The sequence below is a fragment of the Anopheles gambiae genome, chromosome 2 (assembly GCF_943734735.2).
Source record: "Anopheles gambiae chromosome 2, idAnoGambNW_F1_1, whole genome shotgun sequence".
NCBI lineage: Eukaryota > Metazoa > Arthropoda > Insecta > Diptera > Culicidae > Anopheles > Anopheles gambiae.
The window spans coordinates 37,791,952-37,817,270 of NC_064601.1; the positions used below are offsets into that span (position 1 = coordinate 37,791,952).

Genomic DNA, 25,319 nt, shown 5'->3' on the forward strand with positions numbered 1-25,319 from the left:
TTTGAGCACGATGTCATCTAAAAACATCCTTCCACTCCCTGCACTGGGACTGAATGACAAAACCCGTCATCCGAAAGACGATCCGTGACTGAATTGCGCGAAGCTTTTGTTTCAAATCGGTGCATGTGGAAGTCGGCACACATATAAAGGCGAGCCGAGCCCTGTCCGTATTGTTCGCCTTTGCCGCCTGATTATGGGGCACTTATTGTTATTTTACTGCCTTTCTGTGCTGGCTCTTTCAAAGGGAAAGACCCGTTCACCCCCGTACTTCAAGCAACGGCTACAGTGCGCTTGTTTAATCGAGCTTAAGAAGATTTTCCTTTCGTTATGTGATTACTTTTATGTTTCTGTATTATCGTTCATCCCTGGTGGAGCGGGCACACAAACTGCCTTATCGGTGGCCTATCCATCCGCTGGAAGTGTCTCGAAGCGATTGCTATTATCAAGCGAAATCGAGCCTCTTTGGGCGATCGGGCTTTGTTCTAGGTCCCTGCATCCCGTTCAGAGCTAGCCCACTCATAGCTTCCGATGTTTCCCGGTGTTGCAATGCAATCTTCCGTTTGATGACCGTTTTGTGCTGAGCGGTTTGTCTTGTGCTTCCTGTTCCTCATGCCTGACCACATGAGACGCTCGTAAAGAAGGCAACGGGAAACAACAATAGCAACCAAAACCCGCTTGACTTGCCTGGAGATGCCTACGAAGAATGCACCACCCATTCGGCGTAAAAAAAAACCATAGCCGCTTCTTATTTTAAGCATGCAAGAAGGGTGGAAATAGAGAACAAACACACATACAAAAAAAAAACATAACCTACCACTAGAACACATCACAACCGTACCGGATGACGGCGACTAGTGAACAGATTGCATAGTAAATTACTTCAAGCAGAAATTTATTGCAAATAACAGCTGCCTCGCCTGTTTGGTGGCGCTTGCTCGAAAGAGAGAACAATGAAAGCTATATAGAAGAATGCAAACACACACACACATATACACACGAAGAAACACACCAAATCCCCTTTGGTTTGCATTTGCCCAGGTAAGCGGCTCAAACGCTGCTGCAATGGTTAGCGGTGCAGTGGTTCTTTTGTGTTCGCACAACCCTGCCGGCACTACTAGGAAGGTAGGAAAAATGTGCTGTGCCTCAAGTGTCGCGGAAGTGCAGCATTCGATTCCTTCCTGGGAAACCTGGGCACCTATTTCCGTTGACGAAAATGCGGAAGGGAGTTAACAAAAAAAAACGACGCAAGTCTCCACACGACAATGCCACCGCACAGTTCTTTCCGTTTGCAATTGAAGGATGGCGCGATATGGGGAAAGATTTTATTGTTTGAAAATAATCGAGCAATGTGGTTTGGAAGAGAGAAAGAGAGGGGGGGGGGGAGGTGAACTGGGGCAAAAGTGAGTGAAACATATACCATCCGGTTGTCGGTTTTTGATCATGTTTGCAATTTTGTTATGGCTTTTGCTTGCACGGTTGCATTGCAATACAGAGCCAAGGATGGTTTTATCAGGCGGCGAACGGAATTTGTGCGAACAAATTTTTCAATTTCTCCAAGAATTTCTTGCATTTTATTGCATTTGTAAACACCTCGAAGAATTCAGTGCGATGCATTTGCAAAATAAGATTCAAATTGTTCCCAACCATAACGCAATATCTTGTCCAATAAAATAAGTCAAGCACATTGTATTTTTACCATGTTTGGATCGATTCTCGATGGCTCACTGCAGCAGTGGAGGTCATATTTATTTAACCCTTATCTGACCACACTTCACTGCATTGTTGGGCCAAGCTAAGAGTACGAAGAAAAACTGGAAACTGTTTGTTGCTTCAAGTGATTCGATTCATCGTAAAACCGTGTCATGCATCTGGAGCATCGGAACAGCACATGCCGAACACCCCTTGGCCTCACAAGCTTACCTCAAATAGATAGCTATTGAGGGCCCCGAGCCCGAACGTGGGATCCGAGGACTGGCAGCACGCTTTGCCAAAAGAGATTGGCACTTGTGCCTTGAACCAGCACCGTCTCCATACTTGCTAAACATCTTTAATATCCATCTATACAAGTTCTCAAACGAGCGTCTCCACATCCACGACCTCTCGTCCGGTGCACTTCCAGCAGACGGGACAGTTGCACCCGGCTCCAGGTTCACTCACCCCGGAGTGCTACCAGCTCCCCGAGGTAGATCGATTGTGCGGGGTCGTAAAATGCACATACTCGTGTGCTCCTACTATGGCGGCACGGAGCTGCATGGTAAACCGAAAACATGTGTTAGTCGTACGCTTTGAAGCGAACCGCTTGAGCAACCCCTCGGGTGGCAAACATTATGCAAATCAGCATTCAATAGCATCAGTTCGTACGGGAAGGGGTTCTTCTAGTTTCTTGCTGTGTGTTCTCTCCATTGTGGAAACCATTGGCTCTCAGTAGCGAACAAACTAGATAGGTCGTAGCGATCGTGATCGGTGGAGCTTGCTGGTTTTGGTTTTGTGATGGAGTCATGTGTGCTATCTCGAGGATAAATAAACAGTACACCATTTTCTAGACCGTATAAAGCTGATAGTTTCCGTGAAAATCTTGAAATATTTTGATTTCAAAATGTTGTTTTATGAAAACAAAATTATTTACTACGCTTCTCTGAAAAAGTATTGATTTTTTCTAAAAAAAACTTTATTCTAAATATTTGTACGTGGCATTAAAACAATACTAATAAATTGTATTTGCTCTTAATTTAACATTCTTTCATCTTCGGTCTCTCTCTTTCTCTCTCTCTCTTTTCTTTTTTCTCTTCTTCTCTCCATTGCAGAAAAAGATCCTTACCCGGTGGATGCATTACCAACGTGCAATCATGCACTATCCGTCTGTCAGCAGGAGCGAAAGTGTATAAAATTATTCGAAGATTTTAAGCTACACTGTAAAGTGCGGGAAAACAAGTGCCGCATGGAAGATAGGTATGGGAATCGATGTGGATGCAGGAAGACGAACACATACTCACACGCGTCCGTGCCAGCTTCATGCTTTATGTGATTGGGGTTGGTTCAATATTGGTCTGGCGTTGGAGAAACATTGGCAGCAGCAAAGCTATAGTCCAATTTAATTGCTTCTTTCGTGTTTCCTCGTTTGTGTACTTCTTTGTGATTTTTCAATCAATGCAATTTTTGCTGCACGTACAAGATTTGATATAAAATTTGAGAATTGAAATAGATTGTATTCTTGAACAAACATTTATGCTAAAAATTGTTATTTGGCTGACATAATTTCTTTAGCTGTTAAAATGATTATTCGTACACAATCGTTTCCCAGCAAGTCCTTTTCCCATGGCCGCAACCACAACCATTAAGTACAGTACCACAATGTTTCTCCAAACGCCATTTTCAAAATGTACCAGCCCTCGGCGGGGTTAAAGATGCTTCCCCCGACACCGACATTGTGTGTTGCGACTAGAAGCAATCTAACCGAAATCTTGCCAAAACATAATGTGGCGCAGTACGATGCCACCGCGAAACAACAACAAAAAATCACAAACAAAGCAACACGAAGCTTCCGATGCCGTGGGCAGGAACCGCAGATGGATAACATATACGCACCCGTGCAGGCGCTCCACTGAACCGTGTTTCTTAATTATACCCCGTGTGTACTATATTCAACAGGGATTTGTGCTACGAGGCGTGGACTAATCTGCGATTATCGCCGATGTTCGGCTGCATCTGCCCGAATAATCACATGAAGCGCAGATGTGATAAAATATTTAGCGTTGTTAACCATAATCCTTGCGTCGGTAAGTTGCTCCCCATCACTACGCCACAGCCGTCTTCTTCTTCAACTACCTCTACTACCACTGCTACTGCTACCTGCTCGTTTCGATCGGTTCGCGCATTGCTGCCATGGCCCACCATCCAAGCTGTACGGTTGCGACGCGCGTGTGGTAAAGAGAGTGGCGAACGTTGGCGATTACAAGCAGACGCACACCTCAATAAAGTTCTCCTCTTCCCGTCATTGATGCCCCTCGCTGTTCAAGCAGTTGCATTTGTTCCTTTCAAGCGTCCTTTTGAAAATTCCTCCCGCTTTTCCTTTCGTCTGGACTCCCCTGTCGCCACACACGCGCCACGCTCACGAGCAGCCGTCAGCTTTGATGGAAAACTTTACTCTTAACTTTGCGACTTCGAACCGTTCGAGATGATTTGTCTCTCCGTTTTACCGTTTACTATTGGTTTTTGTTCTACCGTTTATTGCTCTCCGGGCTTTTCCGGGCTTTGCTCACTTCACAGTTTACAGTTTTGTTTTTGTTTCCAATTGTTTGTGTGTGTGTGTTTTTTTGGTCCTTCCTTCACTCTCACCATTACCATCTTTTCACACATCTTTCCGCTAGACGTGTGAAAAAGAAACGCATCCGTTCGGAAGAAATTCTTCATCTGTACAACCCGTAGAACAAACTTTCCTTTCTTTCTCTATCCCGTTCGGCTGCACCATTTTCAGCGCGCTTTCGCTGATCCGAACGTGTAGTACATGCGTTCCGTACCGCCTGCCAAGCTGGTTTGTTTTATTGTTCTGATATATTTTTTGTTTGTTTCCTGTTTCCTGTCTTTTTTTTCTGTTCATGCCAACTTTCTGTGCCAATATTTACGAGATTTCTTTAACACTTCTTGGCACAAACATCGATCCCTGTTACGGGTACGGTCTCGAACTCTTTGGCCTCGTTTGTTCATGTTTGTTTTTTTTTCCTTTTTGACTGCTTCCTTCCCGCTATAAAACATTTGAAAAAGATGAGAAATAGCTTAGCCATGCCGTAACATTCTGCAAAGCTGGCTTTAAACTTCCCAACGACCTTCCGTTTATCTCGTACGGAACCATTTTGTTAAATCCATATTTGCGAAAGAGTTAGCCATTCTTCGGCATCTGGTGTGTGATATTCGCGCGTACTGTTTGTTCGAGTAATGTGTTTAATACTTTTATTACTTAATCTTTCACGACAAATTTTACGTTCCAGCACCAAATCAATGCACCATACCTTTAAGCCATCCTTTTAACTAATATCTGTATAACGTGATAGTGATGCACAGGAGTCAATTATGCTTGGCACTATTTTGGTTTAAAATTTAAGAAACAGTGTGCACGTCCAAACAAAACCTTTCCCAATATTTTATCATTATTTTAAATCACAGAAAATCAACCATAAATCATCATCTGTCGCCTTCATTCCGCTGTTTGCATCATGTCTTAACAATGCAATTTTCATTTAAATCATAATTAATTATGCTCAACCTTCAAGTATGCAGTTCCGAAAAAACCCAAATCTTAAACAGTATACTCGACATTAAGGCTACAAAAAAGTGATTGCAGCTTCTTCCCTTTTCTTCAATTATTACAAACAACAAACAAAACTTAAAACTAAAAAACAAACAGCTCAATCAGCCGATTTCTGATAGTGTGGCATAAGAAATAAATAAATCGAACAGATGTTGGGATACAGTTTAACCAAACTACCATAAGTTATACACTCCGGCAAATACCATTAACATCAGCTGTGCGTTCATACATCCTTGTTTAAACGAAAAATCTTTAAAGCTTTATTATATTCATTCAGAAACATTCGCTTATGACTGTGAATCCGACATTGTTCCTTTTTTTGTAAACAGCAAGTACATTAACAAGCCTGACGAAACGAAGGTTAGCGGGGAATTCGCAAACACAGAAACCAGCAAGAAAGAAAACATACAAAAAAGTAGTAACGATGTGAAGCACACCCTTATCAACATCATCAACACCGGAACTTTTTATCGCGCGCCTAGAAGAATCGAGCAAAAGGGAGCAAGTGAGAAAGCTCAAGATTTAGGAATGAATTGCAATTCCCCCAGCTACTGCTCGAAGCGTTGTCGTCTACATCTCCATTTACGTCCGGGGTTTTACACGGAATATGAGCACTTGTACACGCGATCTAATTAAAAATCTTCCAAGCAGCGGTACTCATGCATGCGACCAGCGGCGAATGGACTTGCCGCTGTACCTTCTTCTTTGATTAGTTGTATTCAATAGAGTGCAGCAACTTTTTTTCCGGTATGAAACCATCTCTATGGACTTCTGATTTAAACGCGTTTCTTCCTGAGCAGTTCGTGGGGTCTGCCTCATTTACCTTTGTACAAGAGATGTTATGAGAAATGTAGCCACTACGTCTAACTTTTACTAACGTCATTTTGAACAAGAATTTAACCATTAAAAAACATTGAAAGAAGTCTAGCAACCATTATGAGGGGTGAAAATCCCTGCATAATCCCTCAGCAACGGATTCTTGCTTAGATTATACTGAGCGTTCCCTCTGTCTATAAGGTAAGGCAACGGCTGTTGCCAAGCGACTTCTCACCATCCATCGTTCTGGAAGATATAGGCAGTTTCAATGTTACACTGCGAACGACGCTACCAAACGCCCACCAAAGGTGAGCTGCGCTTGAAGGATTCCATCGCCACAACAACAAAAAGAAAATTCCCCGCGGGATCCTATCCTGTGGAAGGCCCTCCGATTACAAACCACACGTACCACCATCAAAAGATGTTCCTGCCCCGACTGACTGTTGTTGTCCGCTGCAAATATAGTGAGCGTGTGGGCATGGCTGTTGTTTTTTTGTCTACATTCTTGTATACTGCAAGCGTATACTCCATCCCACGGCACACCCGTTCACCCACCGTCCGAGGAACCGGGTGAATCAATTACAATGGAATGCCCCGGGACGTGTAATGCGAGCAAACGCGCTTGTGCCCGATTTCAAGTACGGCACAAAGAGGAAAATACTCCACCAAATAAGCGAACGCACCTTTTGTCCTTACGGGTAGCAAATCGCGGCACCAACAGCAGCAGCACCGGCTGCCTAAAACCCTACCGATGGTGTAAACCATCAAGCTTCCTTCCATTTGCGCTTCCGGTGCTATTTCGCTGCACACGCAGAGAAACCCGCGTGGGAAGGATAATTGAGTTCCTGGTAGTACGGGTGTAGTACATAAAAACAAGATTTAACGGGTCACGGGAGGCTCACCCGTAAAAGGGTAACATGCCCCTCCATGCGTGGTTTCGTTTTTTTTCGTCCTTTTTATACCTTATTTTTGCTCTCTCTGTCCCTCTCATACGCGAGACGATCGCAGGTCCCTGGTTAAAGTAATGAAAATTTTAAACCCCGCGCGGTCGCCGCACGTGCAACGGTGTGTGATTTCAGCATGTCCGCTGCTTCCTGGGCTTTCCCTCACATTCAGCGCAAAATTCCACTCGACCGTAACACGGCAAAGATGCGGCAATAAGTCACGCATGGATGGAGACGCCTGAGGGAGGGGGGGAGGCGTTTACAAATGGCCGGCAGAAGAGTTGTATACTGCTAGGGTATGTGTGTATGTGACAAATCCTCTTAAAACACTGCAAAGTGGAGGCGGACACGCACGAAATAAGCGGCACTACTGCCCCTGCCCTGGTGCGACACTCGGTCCCCAAAATGTCCGGAACGTGCCATTACTCTAGAGATGGCCTCCACACGCCATCTGATTGTTCCCCATCTTCAGGTGACGGTGAGTGTTGGGAAAACTTCAGACCCTGTCCTCGATTCGCATCGATGCAATGAAGCGTCCCAGAACGTGCCGCGGGTTGTTACGCCGACCTAACGAAGGGAACGTCAAGCCAGGAGTCGACAATAATGGCTACAAAGGCGCAAAGTAAACAAGATACGATCGCGTCAAGTGCTGTCCCCCCTTCGGAGGCCCACCGGCAGCTCCGAGACTTATTAGACAGGAGACAAAGTGGTGTACTTCTTTGTGGTCTGTCTGTGAGTCGTGACATCGTTGCAACGCGTACACTTCACACTCGCTCAGGACGACTGAATGCACGTCAGCGCGCATAGCCACAGCCAGTGCACACAGGGCGACACGAAAGTGGTCGAGAAGGTGTGCGCACAAGGTGGCGTTCGAAGCGAAACTCTTCCAGGGAACATGACTAATCACCGTGGCACAGCGTGAAACACCATTCATCTGTAGCGCGAGTCTGTGGAGATGGGAATACAGTCCAGTACAGTCATTTTATGTGCCCAGCACGAAACTGACAACTCAATGAATGTTCAATGGGAAGGTGTTGAACAGTGTCATCATAGAATGTGAGATGGCACAAAACAAAATCAGCACCTGAAAGAACCTTACTTGTTCAACATAATTGCAACGCATTGAAGATACATTGAGTCAACCTTTGAATGAATTCTATGATGCATTTTATGAGAAATTACTGTTGAAGACGTAATATTTTGTGTTTGATAGAAATTTAAAATCCATCTTTCTTTTAATGAATTTCACAAAATAAAAAGAAGGTACAATTATTCGATTCCTTTGCCACGGTTCGGGCAAATGTTTCCTTGACGGTTGCGTTCAACATTTTACAACCAGTTGAATCTTGAATGCACTCCAATGCACACCAGCTAACGAGAACCATCGTGACAATGCGATTCAAGATCAAAGCGTAACATCAAATGCAACTAGAACGATGTACCACGACGAAAAGAAGTCGAACAAGTGGGAGGGTTGAACGAACCAAATACAATGAAAAATCTAGTTTGCAACAGCTCTTCTGTTCAGCTATCGAAAAAAAACCCAAAAAGAGTATGGAGTGCTCAAAAATATGGCTTAATTTGATTCATATTTGATAAAAGAAAAAAAGAGGTTTGGTTCAAAAATATTTGTTCAAAATAACGAGCTATGGTTTCGAATATTAAGTCACCCTTTTATTTCCACGAATATCATGATAATATCTTAGCGCAAACAATCTAACATGAAAAACCACCACCAACGTATCCATCGAAGCTTAGTATACCACCATCGCAACCCTCTCCCAACGACACGTTCATCGAACGGCAGACACTAACTTTTGCCGCTTACATTCCAATTAAAACCAATCTCCCTCAAAAGAGCTGTAACTGGGCAAACTTAACTGATACACATTGCAAGGTAGGAAGGGCAAACGTACGTCCCGCGCAGCAACATAATTTGATGTAAAAAGCTTACTCTTCGTGCCATCATTCCGTTCGGAGCGGTAACAAACTTCTGCACCCCAAAGCATGGTGCAAGAAAAACCTCGTACTAAATGGAAGGAAAACTTTTCTACCCCACCAGTCCAGAAAAAAAAGAACCCCTAGTTGCCGCTGAGAAGGGCAAGAAATCACTCCCACGCCAACAAAAAAGGGTGAGTGGAGAAGGGAAAGGTAGGCGCTGGCGTAGCGCCGAATGCCCGATCCGTAATCCTTTGCTGCGCCGTTTGTTACCATTTACCCATCCGTGAATGAAGCGCAATGAATTTGATGACGGCCTGAGGGGTGCACGCCCGGTCCGGAAATGAACAAATAAAGAAGAATCTCACATTACGTTCGGGGGTTGTTTTTGCCGGGAGTCCGAGAAATTTACAGCAACTTTCGGACGTGAAGCAAGCAAGATCAAGTAAACGCGCAGAAAAAGCAGAAAGTTATGCCAGTTGCAAAACACGCCGAACGTAGCTCAGCGTCAGCTAAAGCAAACCTTCCAAACGAGGTAAGCAAAGCGGAAGGACAGTGTCTGCAGTGTGTTTGATGCTGTCTGTGGCGCTACCTTGCAGGCAAAGCACATACAAAATGACGTGATCTATTAAAGCAATTTGTAGTTCCCGCAGTTTCTGCGGCTGGCTCCTGCAACGTTGACGAGGGGTTGTTCTGCTTTTTTTCACTTTATTGTGGTGTATGTTGAATGCAGTGTTGAGTTTCCTTTGTGAAACGAGCTCACGGGACCGAGCGCGCGAAGTGTAAAGTGGAGGATTCTTTTTTATTCTTCCCGCGCGCATATCGCTTGCACAAACTACCACAACACTCAAGCAAGTGCATCAAGCTGGAAGAGGAGCGTACGAGTGGAACGATCGGAGTTTTGATATTTAATGCTTAAGCAGCTGCACACTTGCACCGGGAAAGGAAGTTCGCTTCCTTCCCCTGCGAGATTGCACGGGTGAAGAGCAGGATGTGTAAGGAGTTATGAGAACAGCTGATAAACATCCCAATGCATCCATGTGATGTACAAAGACCGAGGTGTGACGATGTGCAAAAATCCGGAAATTAAATGTGCTAGATAAATAACAAGAGCTTTTGCACTACCTGATATGACTTGTACATTCTTTAACGTTTTATCACGAAAGTCTAGATAAAAAATTGCGTGTGTTTGACTTATGGTACTTTAAGTAAAATCGAAATGTTTGTAAAAGGTTGTGCACCAACATTTGTTTTTGATTTCTTCAATTCAAGCCACACTAAATACAGTACATCTCCAACCAAGAACTTTGCCACTGTTTCACAAATCTAGTTTACTCTTTAATGGAAAAAAGAAATCCAGTCCCCGACCAAACAGTGACTCTTCCCAGCGAAACGAGCTACCATAAATCATCCGTTTTGTGTACTGTATTCTTTTCCCGCACCCGTTCAATTCTCTTGCAGATGTGCTTCCCTCCGCACTAGACATATCTTCCGGCACTGCCACCAACTCCATCTATCCGAACTTCTTTCCCTCCGATATCATTGAAGATCCACCACCCACCAGCACGTATCCGTACTTTCTGTTTCCCTCCAAGAAGTATCCACCGTCGGCATTTGGGTCCGCCATTTACCACGCCACCGTCGACTACATTAACCTTCCCGATGGGCCGGGCACGGGCACGACCAACGGCTCCAGCCCTGACACAGATCAATCCTCCTCCTCTTCCTCATCCTCCTCCCCTGGCCACCCACGGCAGCACTCGGGAACCGAGCACAGCTATCGCACTAGATACGAGCACAATTTTGACACCAGCATGCACCACACCAAGCACCAAAGTCCCACTCACAGTAGCGGTAATAATGCACCGATCGCACCGCCCTGGCCCGATCAGCACCAGCACCAGCAGCAGCCGCATCAGCACCCGTACTGGCACGGTGGCGAGAACGGTACCGCCGACACTGCCGGTCACGTTGGTACGGGACGATGGGACAGCATGTCGGTCCCATCTGACCTCCAGCAGCAGCCGGAGACTGGTGAGAAACTCGTTATCATTGTCTCTGTTTTCATCCATATCTCTATCTCACTGTTGCATTTCTTCCACCACACAGCTTAGGAGGGAGCGCGAAAGAAAATGCGACGTTGCCTTGCGCGGGGGGTGAAATGTTTGGACAAGTGTTCGATTGACGCTGAGAGGTGTACTTAAAAGAGTGCTTTAAAAATACTTACAGCTCAAGTCGATGTTGTGACCCGTACTCTTTCGTTTGCAATCAAGCCAATCACTTTCGTTTGCATCAACACAAGAAAGGCTCAAGTATAGTTCTTCACTTTCTATCACTTGTATTATTCTATTCCTTCTTGTGCGTTTGTCAAAACATACAATGATTACGGTTCAGCCAATTCTGTTAGACACCGTGCAATATCGAACACTTGTGCCAAACGTCCGAAAATTATCCTCTTGCCAACAACAGCACTTCTGTAATCACCTGCACCGAAGCTAAACTGTTTGACGCACTCCGAAATGTACTCACTGTTATGACTATTTTGCAAGCACTCCTATGACGCACTACCACACAATCGTACGCCAAAACTTACGCACCTGCACTGTGACGAAGAAACGCACGCAAGCACTCCAGGCGCACGGTATTGGTCTATGGTAAACACATTCACGATATCATTCTGCCACCCATAATGATAAACCCATCCAATTACCTCATCTTAATACTTCATCATTCTTTTCACAGGGTAGTAACAAAAATCGAAACATAAAGAAAAACTTTCAATCAATTCCGTTTGTTCAGTTCTAATGAACATAAAGGGACATTGTAGATCTTTGTACTGTGTGTACTTTACAGTCCAACAGATCGGACGAGGCCATATTATCTGAACACACCAAAAACTCAAATATAAATAAATTATATTTAGGTTGTGGTGTAGGCTGCAAAACAACAACAAATCTATTTGAATCGAGTGACGCAATGATATGATCGATAATCAAAACATAAAAAAATATCTATACTCATTGTAAACTACTGGGCGTCTCCATTATTTTTACGCTGAAAGATAATACAGACGAATTACAAACTAACGTGTGTGAATAAATCAATTTAGCACTCGTCAGTCAAGATGTTATCAATTTAATTTCATTATTTGTGTCCCGAATAAATTTCTGCGCGATTATCGCCCGCTGACACCCATTTCGACGCTTGTTATCGAAATTGGGCTTTCATCAGCTAATGATATGAGTACAAGTTGTACATCAAACATGCTCCAATGTGCAACAGGTTTTGCTATTATCATTAAACTGCTTAGATGGGTCACTGACTGACTGTGGGATGGGTTTCCATGTAACGCTATCGTGGCACTGATTGGATCTTAAAGTGCAACTATTTAATGGATCCGTATTGAAACGCTAATGATAAGAGGATGGAAACCCAATGGTAGGTCCGAAGGCAAATTTAATTAATAAATTGAAATACAAACAAAAATTCAACAAAGAGGTTTCCGCGTAATGTAGCATTGCATTAATTTATTTTTTATCTCATCCATTCAATTGGGGAATAAATTCCCAAAAACTCACCAATGATTGGTTTAACAGAGTAGCAAAAAAACGAGAAAATTTTGTCACTGTGTACGGTAGAGCAATTAAATGCAACATCATTTCGAAATAAATTGCTTCGTACTTCACTCGTGCAGTCGGTGCTGGTCAAAGACTGAAAGTTGACTTTTGGTTCGTAAATCAAACCACCCTGCTGGGGTTCATTGACAAAACAGAAAAGCAAACGAACAGGCCCACATATTAAACCCAAAAAGCCACACGTCAGACGTAGGTTGTATGGCTTGTCGCTGGTGAGCGTACGAACGAAATGGAACGCGCTATCTCTGTCGAACGGAAAAGTGCATCAGAAACAATTAAAACGAAGGGAGCAAATTGCAACACAAAAACAGCACAGTTCAGTTGACCCATTCCTCACGTACAGCGTGGATTTTTTGTTGTTGTTTCAAATTCACTCAGTATGAGTTGAAACCCTTCAACTGCACCGGTTCGCCTACAGCGGATGACCGATCGTATAATGTTTATTAACTAAGCAAAAAAAGCGAACCTCATGTTCCACACTGGCTCGAGGTTCGACAACTGGTACAGTTTGTTGATGTTCATCGACCGCAGTCGGTTACTTAAACCGAACTCATGAATTAAGCGCTATACCAAATGAAGCATTGGTTATGTACCGCCTCTTCCAAGTATTTCCCAACTCCAGCAGCATCCCGACCCTGCTCATTACACAAATGCTCACCTACACACACCCACAAAACCAACCACCAGCTCGTATTGTTTGTCCTCTGTATACACTCACACACACACACACCCACACTCGAAACAAATATATTAACAGGCACTCACACACACACGGATTGCAACCACTCATCCACTCACGCAACAAATTAAAAAAACCATTGAAGATACTTCACACACGCTCCCTTGGTGTGACCCTCCCACACACACACACACATCTCACATCACTCTATATATCTCTTTCTCTCTATCTATCTATCTCTCTTTCTCTATCTCTCTCTTTCTCTCTTTCACTGCTACATCGATATCTCCTCCACCCTCATTCTCCGTCGTTGCAGTGCGGGCAATGGGTGTGGACGATAATTATCACCGTCTGCTGGACCAGAATATGGCCCTGATCGAGACGCCGCTGGTTGCGCCATCGCATTCCTACTACCCGCAGCACTACAAGACGGCACTCTATCCGTACAACATCAGCGGCTACCACCATCTGCACCAGCACGGCGGAGCCGGTGGCCACTTTGGCAGCCACCAACACCAGCACCAGCACTCGTACGGTGGGTTCGAGTACGAGTACGCAACTGGTGGTGGTGGTGTCGGTGGCAGCATCGGGGGCCTCGGATCCGGGGGCTACCTGGCAGCGTCGGCTGGGTCCGCTCCGGTCGACAATATTCTGATCAGTTTGAACGGTGGCAATGGAGATGCGGCCATCGAGCTTGACGGCTCGAGCTACGAGCATACGATCGACAAACAATGTAGGTACCCAACGGCGGACAGCGCCCTGCAGCGGCACAGGATGTCCGGCTGCGTCTCTATCTGTTTCCCAGCCTTCTTCCCCTTTCTCTCCTATCTTGCACCTATTCTACCAAGCGCGTGAGCCTGCATCTGAGAAGTTCGCCGCCAGCTGTGCAGCAGTGTTCGATTTCGGCGCACAATTCCTGAGTGTCTTCAACGTTTTGTCTTCCTGTTGTGTTGTTTGTTGTCACATGTCCTTCTGTGTTTCCTCGATGATGGTTGTACGATTCTGACGATTTTTGATGAGTGTATTGTTGAAACTATCACTTTACGTTATCCTTCTTCCTTTTCATTTCATGTTTTCTAACGTCTTTGTTGATGTGATATCCTCCATGGAGAAAAAATGGTTTATGGGTTTTTTTTTATCTGAAAGTGAACACTTCTTTCGATATCAAATAATATAAATATGTGTGTCTTCATCCCTGGATTTAGTTTGTGTTTTTTTGCATATTCTCACAATAAAACGATTGAAAAGATTTGATTACAATCATGCAGCCAGCAGCATATAACAATTGTTAAAATAAGACTTAATTATACGTAGAAAAAAGAAGCAAAAATATCAATATTTGCGGAAATTATTTTCTTCATCGAACCAGCATTGCTCTCTGTATGGAGTTATAATTACATTAAAATTTCTTTGGGCATAAACTCTACTCCATCTATTATGATTAATGTCTTTAAAACTTATGTTTCATGGATTTGAATAAGCGTTAAAGATTGCTTTCACAGGCAACGTTTTGATACACCTTTGCAAAATGAAGTGAATTAATTTCTAATTGCATCAATCGACACAATCTTCGATCCGTTGCGGCCGTACTTTGTTTTATTCATCATCTCCCATTGCTTGTACAGGCTTCGTTGCAATAACGTACCGTGTTGATGTTTTTATTGGATCCACCACCATCTTCGTCCACCCCGAAACGGCCCCCGTGTGCCATTGGAATGATCCATCGTTCGATTTACGCCTCACCAGTTGCTGATGTTGTTATTGTTTGTTCATGTGTTCTCTGCCTTCTCCCCTTTTATTTGCGATAGGCGCGTAAAGCAAATGACAGAATTTACCCGAAGCGTTACGTTGCTGGATACGCTGGGTGTGAAGTTCTGCTGCGTTGTGCAAGTGTTTTCAGTTATCAGCACCATTAATCCGACGATGATCTGTTGATTCAGCGTTCCCGTGCATGGTATTATGGCGTTAACCAATCACAGCATGCGAAGATCCTTGCCGTGGGAAGTGTTTCACTTTTCAACCGAGAGCCATCAACCGTTGTACTATGTACTCGTGAGTGTGTCTGCCGTGGCTGCGTAAATAATACAGTGAAAAAGCGTCACACCAGTGTGGAGAAGTAAACCATTTCACATAAACACCGATACGCGCACATACCAACCACACGAAGCCGACCAGAAGCAACCTGAAGTGATCGTTAGCGTCGTCGTCCGTGGGCAAACTTGTAGTCGAAATTCAGCGGCATACCACCAGGGCAGCGTCTATCAGCGAGCGACCTTCGTTGGCCACACGCTTTCTTGAGCACACCTCCAACCGTCACCATCATTCGACCCTCCCTTCTTCGCACACAACTTCAGACATTGTGTCCATTTCTCATTACAACACACTCGAATCATAATTTTGTCGGTGTCGGGAAGGTAAGTTCTGTCGGGTAGTTTATGGTTTGCCTTTTCATTTCCCCTGACTGTTTTACTTTTGATTTACAGTTTTGAAGTCATGGTTTTATTTTCCCAAAATAAAAACCCACACAACACACCCTCTTGTACTTGTGCATCCCCGCAGTAAAATAACACAGCAACAATTACAATTTCAGTATGTACTTTTCAGTTTCTGTACTTCTGGTATCTGGTTTGTGTGATTTAGTTGTATGTGTCGTATTACGTTGATCTTGTTTTTGAAAACCGCAAAATGATGAGATTGATTTCTATTTTGTTAGTTTTGTTTGTTTGTTTTCTACAGTCACGTGGGTTGCATTTGATTTTTGTTTTTGTGATTTCCACGTTAAAACCACAGCAAGCATATTATTTTGCGTAATTCTAGAAGCTACATAGAAGCCTTAAGCCTGTGCACATGCAAATGATGAAACGTCAGTATGTAATATGATCACTTGACAGAGCTAAAGCGCTTTGACTAATATACGTTTAATGGCGGAAGATCAAATGGATTAAATAAGAATTGAATATAAAGCTACAGCACATTCCAGACATACATTGATTCAACGTAAATACATAGGAGGATCTTCTACCAAAACCATTGTGTTATTGTGAAAATGTATTTTCAAATGTATGGTGACTTTATCTGGTTTATTCTTATGATTATTATTATTTACCCATAAGATAAAGTCACATTTCAAATCAACTGTCTTTTGAAAAAAGAGCTCCGTGTAAGGCACTGTATATATTCAGCAGCCCAAACACTTTGTCAATTTGTCATAACATTTTGATTCTCTGAAAAGTAATGATTGTAAATAGAACAACACCATGCAGACAGTAACAGGATGGTTGATTCGTGATAGTTTAAGGAAAGAAACCAATAATAACAGTAGCATGTACAAAATTCTGCCGTTCACTTCATACAATATTTGGAAGGAAACTGGTTTTAGATGTAACATATGGTTTGACGAACGTTTTGCATTTAAATGAGTTGTTTATGGATACAGAAACAATGTACTGTCGGTAAAATTCTTCCACCCCACCTTTCGTAAAATCACACAGTTTACACAAAGAAACTTTTTTTCCTTTCTACAATGTATTTTTGTACAGTTTACATAATATGTGTGCAACTGTGTGTGTGCGTGTTTTTGTATGTGAACACACTCGCAAAAAAACTACTGCTTGATACCGGACCGACCACAGAAGACATCATTCTTAAAATATGCTCATAAAAACAACCGTTTAGCTTCCTTCAAACACCGACTCGCTTACACACACTCACACACAAACAGAAAACAACCTTCACCAACCATAGTTTGGCTTTAGTTTCCGGTTGATGTTTTTACCCTACCCAGACTCCAGCGAGAGGTCACCGCTGACATAACGCTTGCGTCGCAGCGAAGCTACACGGAGTCGTGTGCTGTAAATCTAACTCCAGGATGTGGTATACTTTCCTTCCTTTTGTTATTTTTTTTTTTTGCGTTTTAGGTAAAGAAAATTTGCCTTCCGGTAATGTTTTTATTACAATCGCGGTACTGTATGCCCAACGACGCTCAGCGGCCCAGTTTGCTCAGCCCATGATTTACGATAATTTTATTTCTTTCGTTTTTATTGATTTCCAGCACTGGGCAAGCTAGCTGGACGATTCCAAAGCCAAAAAGTAGGGCTACAACGAACCGTGTTTCCGTTAATTTTTTGTCCTTTACCACATGGTTTATGATTTTGTGATGAGCCACAACCATTATATAAAATATGTTTAGAGCATGAGGAAAATCTAGCGTATTCATTGGGTACAATTTTAACCAGGAAAAATCGTACGATGTGTGCAGCTAGAAAATTTGAACAAAACAGCACTTAAAAGTTAAATGGCAAAAACCTTCATCACAGATAATACAAAAAAAACACTTTTCCAATTAAAAGCAAGTGTGAATACACCCACGCATTGACATCACTTAGCGAGTGGATTCGATTTTCACCCTCCAGCTTGCATACATTTGCAAACCAAATTTAAATCTATTCAATGGTTCAACACCAAGCACCAGAAGAATCACTTGAAACGACTCATAATTGCTTGTTTTTTGCCTCTTAATTTAATTACCTTTGAAAAGGCATTAGCGAGAATGAAAAGAAAATACCCGCCCCAAAGCATCGCAAGCTAAAATCACTCTCACATCCTATGCATTTCAAGTGCTTCTAACTTCTACTGCCAACAGCTGGCCCCTAGTCCACGGTAGTGTACGGTGGATGGTGCTGCGGTCGCAGATTTAAATGCAAATTTATTTATTGAGTTTTTAATTTTCTCCTCATTAAATTTGTCGACCGAGTGTTTTCTTTTTTCTTACTTTAGTTTGCGTTTCGCCTGACCGTTGCAGCAAACGAGGATGATGTCTTTACATTTTTTAATGATTTCTTGTTCGTCCGTTTCTAGCCACCTACCATACAAAAAATGATCGTGTGTCCAAGCACTCGTCGCATTTTTTTTATCAATGCTGTCCTGCTCTTTGCTTTCTCTCTTGCCATTTCACTTTCTCTCTTCCCCGTACACTTGCAACAGCAACACCAACAACAACACACACACGCACTAACACATATTCCTGACCCTTGTTAACTTCCTGTTCCCACCACAACACGAAGAAGGCATCCCGAATACACACGCTAAACGCCAACTTGCTCATAATCTTCCTTCCCAAATTCAAATCCTACGAGCCTGCCGAAACATCATTGAGTTTCAAGGAAGAAAGAGAGATGGATGGAAACAACTATGGAAGGGGGGGAGGGAGGATAAACTTAGTGGATGGTTCCTGCCAGGGACCTGTAGGGAAGTGGGGGTGAAGGAAATCATTTTCATCGAGTGGCTGCGCTCATAGACGACTGCAAAATTATCGTCATCCGTCGTCGTTCACGGAAACGTCAGCTGCGCTGTTCCGGCTGTTCGTTGAAGCTCGTTCGCTCCACACCCTCGCGCAGCTCGCTTCCAGCAGAGGGCCATTATCGCTACACGCCCGCTAGCATACGACCGGCACCGGCCGCACTGCTCACAGCTTGCCGACCTACCCTATTAGTAGCTTTAATAGCCTCGCTCCAGCTGCGCCTTGAGACGGCATCCCAGCATCCCTCGTCAAACGATTTGATGCTAAATTTCAAATTTATGTTTTATTTATTAATATTTTTCCACTCTAACACCGCACTTGTACCGTGCGGGAGTCGGACAGGCATTTGAAAGGAGAGCGACAAAAAAAAACAAAGGGAAAGACGGTCGGGTGGGATTTGTCGCTGTATAATGTTGCTTCGACTTCTTTCAAGCGACCCAGACTAGCGACGCGCTTTGAATGTTAAAGCTCGAACGACATTGTTAATTAAAGCGATTTGTGCTGAGATTAATCGGCGACAATGTTGGCCGACTTTGGCTCTTTACGGTTTGGAGGAGAGTAACACTCTGTTTTATGTTACTGGATAAAGATTATTGTAAGTCGTCGTCAATAGCAAAACAACAAATCTATTTCGATCATAAAAGTGATGTTTTACACATTTGATCAAATCTAATCCCGTGTAACAATCTGAAATTTAAAACAAAACATTCAACCAGTTAACAATCGTACCATTTAAACGATCAATCGTGCCATCACCAATCAAGATCATTCATGCGCTTCATCATTTACAATTTTTCTGCACATTAGCATATGCTTCTACGCTAGAATAGTATTACTGCATTTTGCCTTGCCTTACTTTACGTTTTACTACTTCTCGTTTGTCACTATATAGTTCTTTACTGTTGTTAGTTGATTTGTTTGTTTAGATTACAATAGCAACGGCGTCACTAGCAACGCTTATCTTCCGACAAACGGTTCCCGGTTCATCGATTCAACCGACGATGGCATTGCAAAAGCTTTCAACGGTGTTGTAAAGAAATGTTCCACTCACCTTCCACACATATCCTCGATCTCGTTCGCGTTGCCTTCACTAGCTCTTCATCTTCGTACGTTTCCGTTCCAATACACTCATCACAATCGTCCATCGGTCAGACCCAGCAGCTCGAATCTTCTCTTCATACGTTTGCAAATTGTATCGTTATCCTCCTTTACAATTATTTGCCTCTCTATCTCTTTTCCATTTTCACATTTTGGACTATCAATATCTCGTACTTTTCCTTCATGTTCGTTGCCATTTTCTGACCACTTCTCTCAAGCTACTGTTCCTGAATTGTCGATGCAAAACAGGTACCACCGACACCTTGTTATTTTGTCTGTTTTTTGATTAATTACATTTTCGAACATCTTCTTCAAATATTTCGTATTATATTCTTTCTATAACTTCTACATGCATATAAATCAATATGTATATGTTTGTGATTTCTACTACGCTACTACTGTGTTCGCTGGTGGTGTAACATTTATGAAAACGAAACATACACAACCGACTCACGGAAAGACGAAATAATACACATTCCCGAGGACCTTCTGCTCGGGCGACGACTGTTTTACTACCGCATACTTCCGGTGCAGATGATTACGTTTTAGCAACGGCACTTTCTATCTCTCTCTCTCTCTCTGTTTCGCTCTGATTTCGAATTTAAACATGATCCATGCGACTCACGCTATTGCCTGCTTTCCCTCCCCCCATCACAAAATAGTCGGATCGGACGACATAGAGGAAAAGGAGGCGGAAATGAGTTTTATTCACTTCCAAAGTACCTGCCATCTGGCGCTCGACTCGTGTCGCGACGATCAGGTCTGCTCGTCCGCCCTGAAGACGGTGCTGATGCACTGCGATCAGCATCGGTGCAACCGGAATGCCTGCATGGAGTCGCTGCAAAGCTTCTACAAAAGCATCCACGACGATCTCAGCCTCGACATTGCCTTCTGCCTGTGCAGGTAAGCCTTCGCATCGGTCACGCTCATTGCACTCATTGCAAAAACTTACGCCCCTTTACCGTCCGTCGGCAGAAAAACGCCAAACCGGCACGACAGCTGCATGATCGCGCAGGAAAAGCTGCATCCCGTGTGCGCCCAGCGACCGCCGGAAAGCCTCAGCCAGCAGCAGTCTTCATCGACCGGTAACGGCATCGCGTACAATGCGCCGCCAGCGTGCCACGCGGTCGCGGAGCTATGCCGCGAGGATGAAGACTGCCGCGCCCGGCTGGAGGTGTTCGAGCAGTCCTGTGCGGTGGACAGTGTGACCAAGAAGTGTGCCGGAAAGACAAGCGCTTGCAGGCAGGCTATGCTTGGCATTCTGGGCACACCGCTCAGGACGACCTGCGCCTGCCAGGGCTCGGACATGCAGCAGCTGTACGACTGTCTAGGCTGGCAGCGGCTGCTCTGGCTCAACCCCTGTGTCGGTGAGTACTGGCGAGAGTTGGGTGGGAGAGATAGTCCTTAAAACCACGTCCCAACACGGCTGTCTTTGACTGCTTACAGTCGAGTCGCAGAAAGATTTTCACCTGAAGCGGCTGGCCGAGCTTGGGTTGCTGACAACTACGACGACGATGGCAACTACCACCACAACCATGACTACAACTACCACCATGCGAAGCACCCGTATCACCCATCCACCAACGCTCCCTCCAACCAAACCAAAGCCAGTGGTAAGCGGAAATCTCTGCCCATCTGTCCTTTATACAACATTTTCTCTGACACCTGTATTTGATGTAAAAATTTTGCGCACAGTATCGACCAAAACCTACGGAAATGCACACGATCGAGACGAACTACGTCGAAACACCTGACACGCGTCCGGAAACGTTGGTACATAACCAAAATGGGCTAATCGAGCGAACGGATCTCGATCGGGGACATTCACCGCCACAGCCGGACGAGTACGATCGATCAACAGGCACACGGCACCAGCCGGTCGATAGCGACAGTGAGGATGATGATATGGTGGGACGCTACGACAAGGGCATCTATCAGCGGCCCGACGAACAGGTGCTTCACGTGGCCAGTACGGAGGTGCAGGAGCTGGAAACCTTTCCACCCACTACCGTTACAACAACCACAACCGAACCGACAACAACGCCGGTTCCAATCAGTACGTTCCCGTAGTCCAGTAGCATCGCTATCGATACTAACCTCTTTTATCCCATTCATTTGCAGGATACTGCGTGGTGCAAAGATCTCACCAGCCCGATCAACTGATCGCGGAAGGGAAAAGTCGTCGGGTAAGTAAACGTCGATACACGGTTGTGGGTGAAAGGTTCTGTGCATGATCTCACCCAACTTTCTTTCCACCTTCAACAGCTCTACATTCTCGATGATGCCGAATGTAGCGAGCTATGTACGTGCGGCGGCGGCGACTCGCTCGCCCTAACCTGTCATGCGCTGTGCGTTCCACTAGCTCCCTGCCGGACGGCCCTTGCGTACTACAGCCATGCCGCTCCAGCATACCAAGCGTTCCGTGGCCGATGCCTCTGCTATTCGGGACGGTTCATCTGCATGAGGCCACCTCCGGGAGAGTACCAGCTTCCGGGTGAGTCTCTATATACAAGCGTGATCGCAGTAGTAGCGTCGAAAGCAGTAGTTTTGGAGTATAACTAAATTTCCTTCCTCACATTTCAGGTGGCATATTTCTCTTACTAGGTTATAGTTCAACCGACGAAGCACTGTTAAGACCGCACACTAACTTAGGAGTACAGGACGCCGTACGTGCCCTACAGCAATACGTCCTGCAGCATATCGATAATTCGGTAAGCAATTACGCGAAACGGCATATAATTCATCTACTGATGATCGACTTTTCTGTTCGACCTTTCCAGACCCACTGTACATTAACACTGTTCAACATCACCGAAGAGAACATCATTCTTTCGATCAGGCTACCGCTCGATCCCAAGCTCACACCGATGCAGTTGTTGAAGATGGAGAAGGTAAACGGATGCACCACACGTACACATTCAATCGCTCACAGTTGCTAACTGAGTGTTTGTTTGCTCGTTCTCTCTCTCTCTCTCTCTCTCTCTCTCTCTCTCTATCTCTCTCTCTCTCTCTCTATCTTTCTCTCTCTCTCTATCTCTCTCGCATTCTGCCACCACCTTACCCAGGACCAGTGCACCAGGATACTGGAAACGATCAGCCACCAGATCAACACACAGTACGTCGAGCTGTCCGCCCATCGTTTGCTCAGCATCTTCAAGATGGCGGAGGTACAGATCGTGTGGCCCGAGGTCAGTTACGCCCGGCGAAACACCACACCCCCGCCGGTGGTTAGCTTGATCGCAGCCCTAGTGACGGTGCTGCTTACCGTCTGCGGCACGCTACTACCACCCTTCGTCCGGTGGAACCAGCGGAACCATCAACGAAGGATAGCAGCATCTCCATCAGTTACGTGACGATCGACAATACCGATCTAAAGTGGGAAGGAAGGAAGCGTAGGGCACATGCACAAAACCTCCCATCCCTTTGTCCACTGTCCTCATATTGACGGTGTGAAACGCAATGGGGTCCGAGTACGACAACCGTGCGCAAGTACGCGAAAAGCTAGTAGGACTGTGTTAGTTGTAATATAGTAGGATACTTTCGCCCCGTGACGGTTATTTACTGTACGATTTTAAGTTACAGCGCCCATCCGATCGGATGATGCGTGATTGAACGGACATCGTTTTACTCAACCTCATTATCAATGCCATTCAACACACACCCACACACCCTCACCAACACACGCTCCCGAAGGTGCTAATACTCATGCTTTCACTATGGCTTCGATTACTATTACCACAATTACTACTACCACTAATACTATACTGCTACTACTGTTAACAAACTACACATACTCTTATCACCCTCATCCCACGTTGCTATCTCGTTTTTATGGTTATCATTAACTTCTAGAAGAAATAAAAAGAAAACCCCAAAGAAGTACTACCTACTACTTCGCTCTACCACACACCAGTGTCACCATACTGACACCGACTGACGTGATCGTGCTATTGTTGTAGATGATTCCTTGCTCAGTTCTTTCGTACCGACCGAGTTCTACTGTGCAGAGTATGAAAGCAAGATGGCGTGAGATTGAAACCTTTCAATCTACTTGTCATACAAACTTGGGTTAGTGTGTGTATGTGTGTGTGTGAGCATGAAAATTAATAAGCAACCAGCCCAGTAGCTGGTGCGATCGAGAGTGAACCGCTGTGTGCAATGGTACGTTGTTTGGTGAGCGTGAACGGGTGCACTACCATCGGGTGGCTGAATGGACGAGCTTAAAGTGCTTTAATTTTGGTTGGAAAATTCCTTTCACCAGTGAAACTGAAGCACAAACTAGCACTGGATGCTGATTAGTGCATGTCGATCGTCGTTAGCTCATGTGTGTATGTAAGTGTGTGTGTGTGCTTGTATATTTGTGCTTTATTGAAGAAATATAAGTTGTGTGGGAAGACCAGTGATTTGAAGGTAGGAAATGATCGGTTTTATGTTGGAGTTTTCTTTATTGAATCATGCAAAACAAAGAAATACTTCCAATTTTTCAAAACACGATGATTCAAACTACGATGCGTATGCTTTGTTGAAAAGATATGTGTGGATACTTTTTTATATATTTTAAGGTTTTTTTCACTTAATAAACACTCCTTGTTTCATCATTCTATAATATACAAACATTGAACAGTCAACCATTTTTGTATAATTTGATTTACATGGAAGCCTTCAATCTATTAACGTACCCTACAAATACTTTATAGCACTTTCATTTCACCCAAACGCGTCGTAATCCAACCAAAGGTGAAATTAATTTCACGATTTTTTTTGTACGGTTTTATTAGAAGCTGCATATTCAGGTACTTTAATACTTGTGACGCTTTTTTACCATCCTTGCATTGCCATTGCTTGCTAAAATTACTCTTCGCAAAATACATTTCAACCTCAGCATTAAATCTGGCACCGTCGTCCGTCCGGTGCATTCTCAACAAACAAATCTATCCCTCAACCCCGATGCACGAACCTGCCCAAAACTAAGCGGGCATAGAATTGTCCTGTGCTACTGGGCGAACACGCGAAACCGGCAGCACACAAAACCGGGAAGCAAATCGCTCTGCATTCATCGAATCATTTACCCGTGAGACCTCCCTGCATCCAAACTCACGCCACCGGAATGAGCGATAGTGTAGCAATGGCAAGCACATTGCGCTCTGTCCAATGCGCCCGCACGCTAGCGAGCGAGCAAGCGAGCGTGTCGGGCCCGGTGGGATTCATCAGTGGCGCTACGCCATTTATTGTCATCCTGTTTCAGCAGGGAAAGCCTTTTTTTCGATCCCATTCAGCTCTGCCTAAACCATTTCCTCGAATGTGGCGTTTTATTTCAGAACAACGGGGTAGCAAAAAAAAAAGGAATTCATCAGTGGAAAATGTGAGCCAGCACACAGAGGGTGAACGAGGCGGGATGGCGAAATGGTCCATATCATCGCCACGCTTCTATGGTTCAGTCTGCGTCAGTCTAATGTAAAGATGAAAAGAAGCGCACGGTACAAACTAAAACAACAGCTCATCCTCCCAAAGAACACACTATCAGTGCCAGTTTGTACAATGTGTGTGTGTTTGTGTGTGCTTCTGTGGTTGCAAGCACGGTCAGAAACAGCGGAAGGGAACTACA

The 25,319-nt window shown here is 44.4% G+C and overlaps 1 protein-coding gene across 6 annotated transcripts in view; it reads left to right on the top strand.

The window, feature by feature from the left end:
* Positions 1-24,783, top strand: part of LOC5667534 (uncharacterized) — a 136,073-nt gene extending 111,290 nt beyond the window's left edge. For 4 of the 6 annotated variants that reach the window (XM_061641869.1, XM_061641865.1, XM_061641867.1 and 1 more), the window contains exons 5-16: positions 2,805-2,949; positions 3,649-3,776; positions 10,465-11,037; positions 20,377-20,617; positions 20,690-21,081; positions 21,161-21,327; positions 21,410-21,770; positions 21,836-21,900; positions 21,980-22,208; positions 22,298-22,425; positions 22,495-22,605; positions 22,780-24,783. In XM_061641869.1, the coding sequence (XP_061497853.1) occupies positions 2,805-2,949; positions 3,649-3,776; positions 10,465-11,037; positions 20,377-20,617; positions 20,690-21,081; positions 21,161-21,327; positions 21,410-21,770; positions 21,836-21,900; positions 21,980-22,208; positions 22,298-22,425; positions 22,495-22,605; positions 22,780-23,067 (2,828 nt within the window). In that variant the 3' untranslated portion in view covers positions 23,068-24,783. Of the gene's footprint in view, positions 1-2,804; positions 2,950-3,648; positions 3,777-10,464; positions 11,038-13,633; positions 14,051-20,376; positions 20,618-20,689; positions 21,082-21,160; positions 21,328-21,409; positions 21,771-21,835; positions 21,901-21,979; positions 22,209-22,297; positions 22,426-22,494; positions 22,606-22,779 lie in introns of all 6 variants that reach the window. The other 2 variants (XM_061641868.1, XM_061641871.1) reach the window with 2 other exon arrangements.
* Positions 24,784-25,319: the final 536 nt, after the last annotated feature.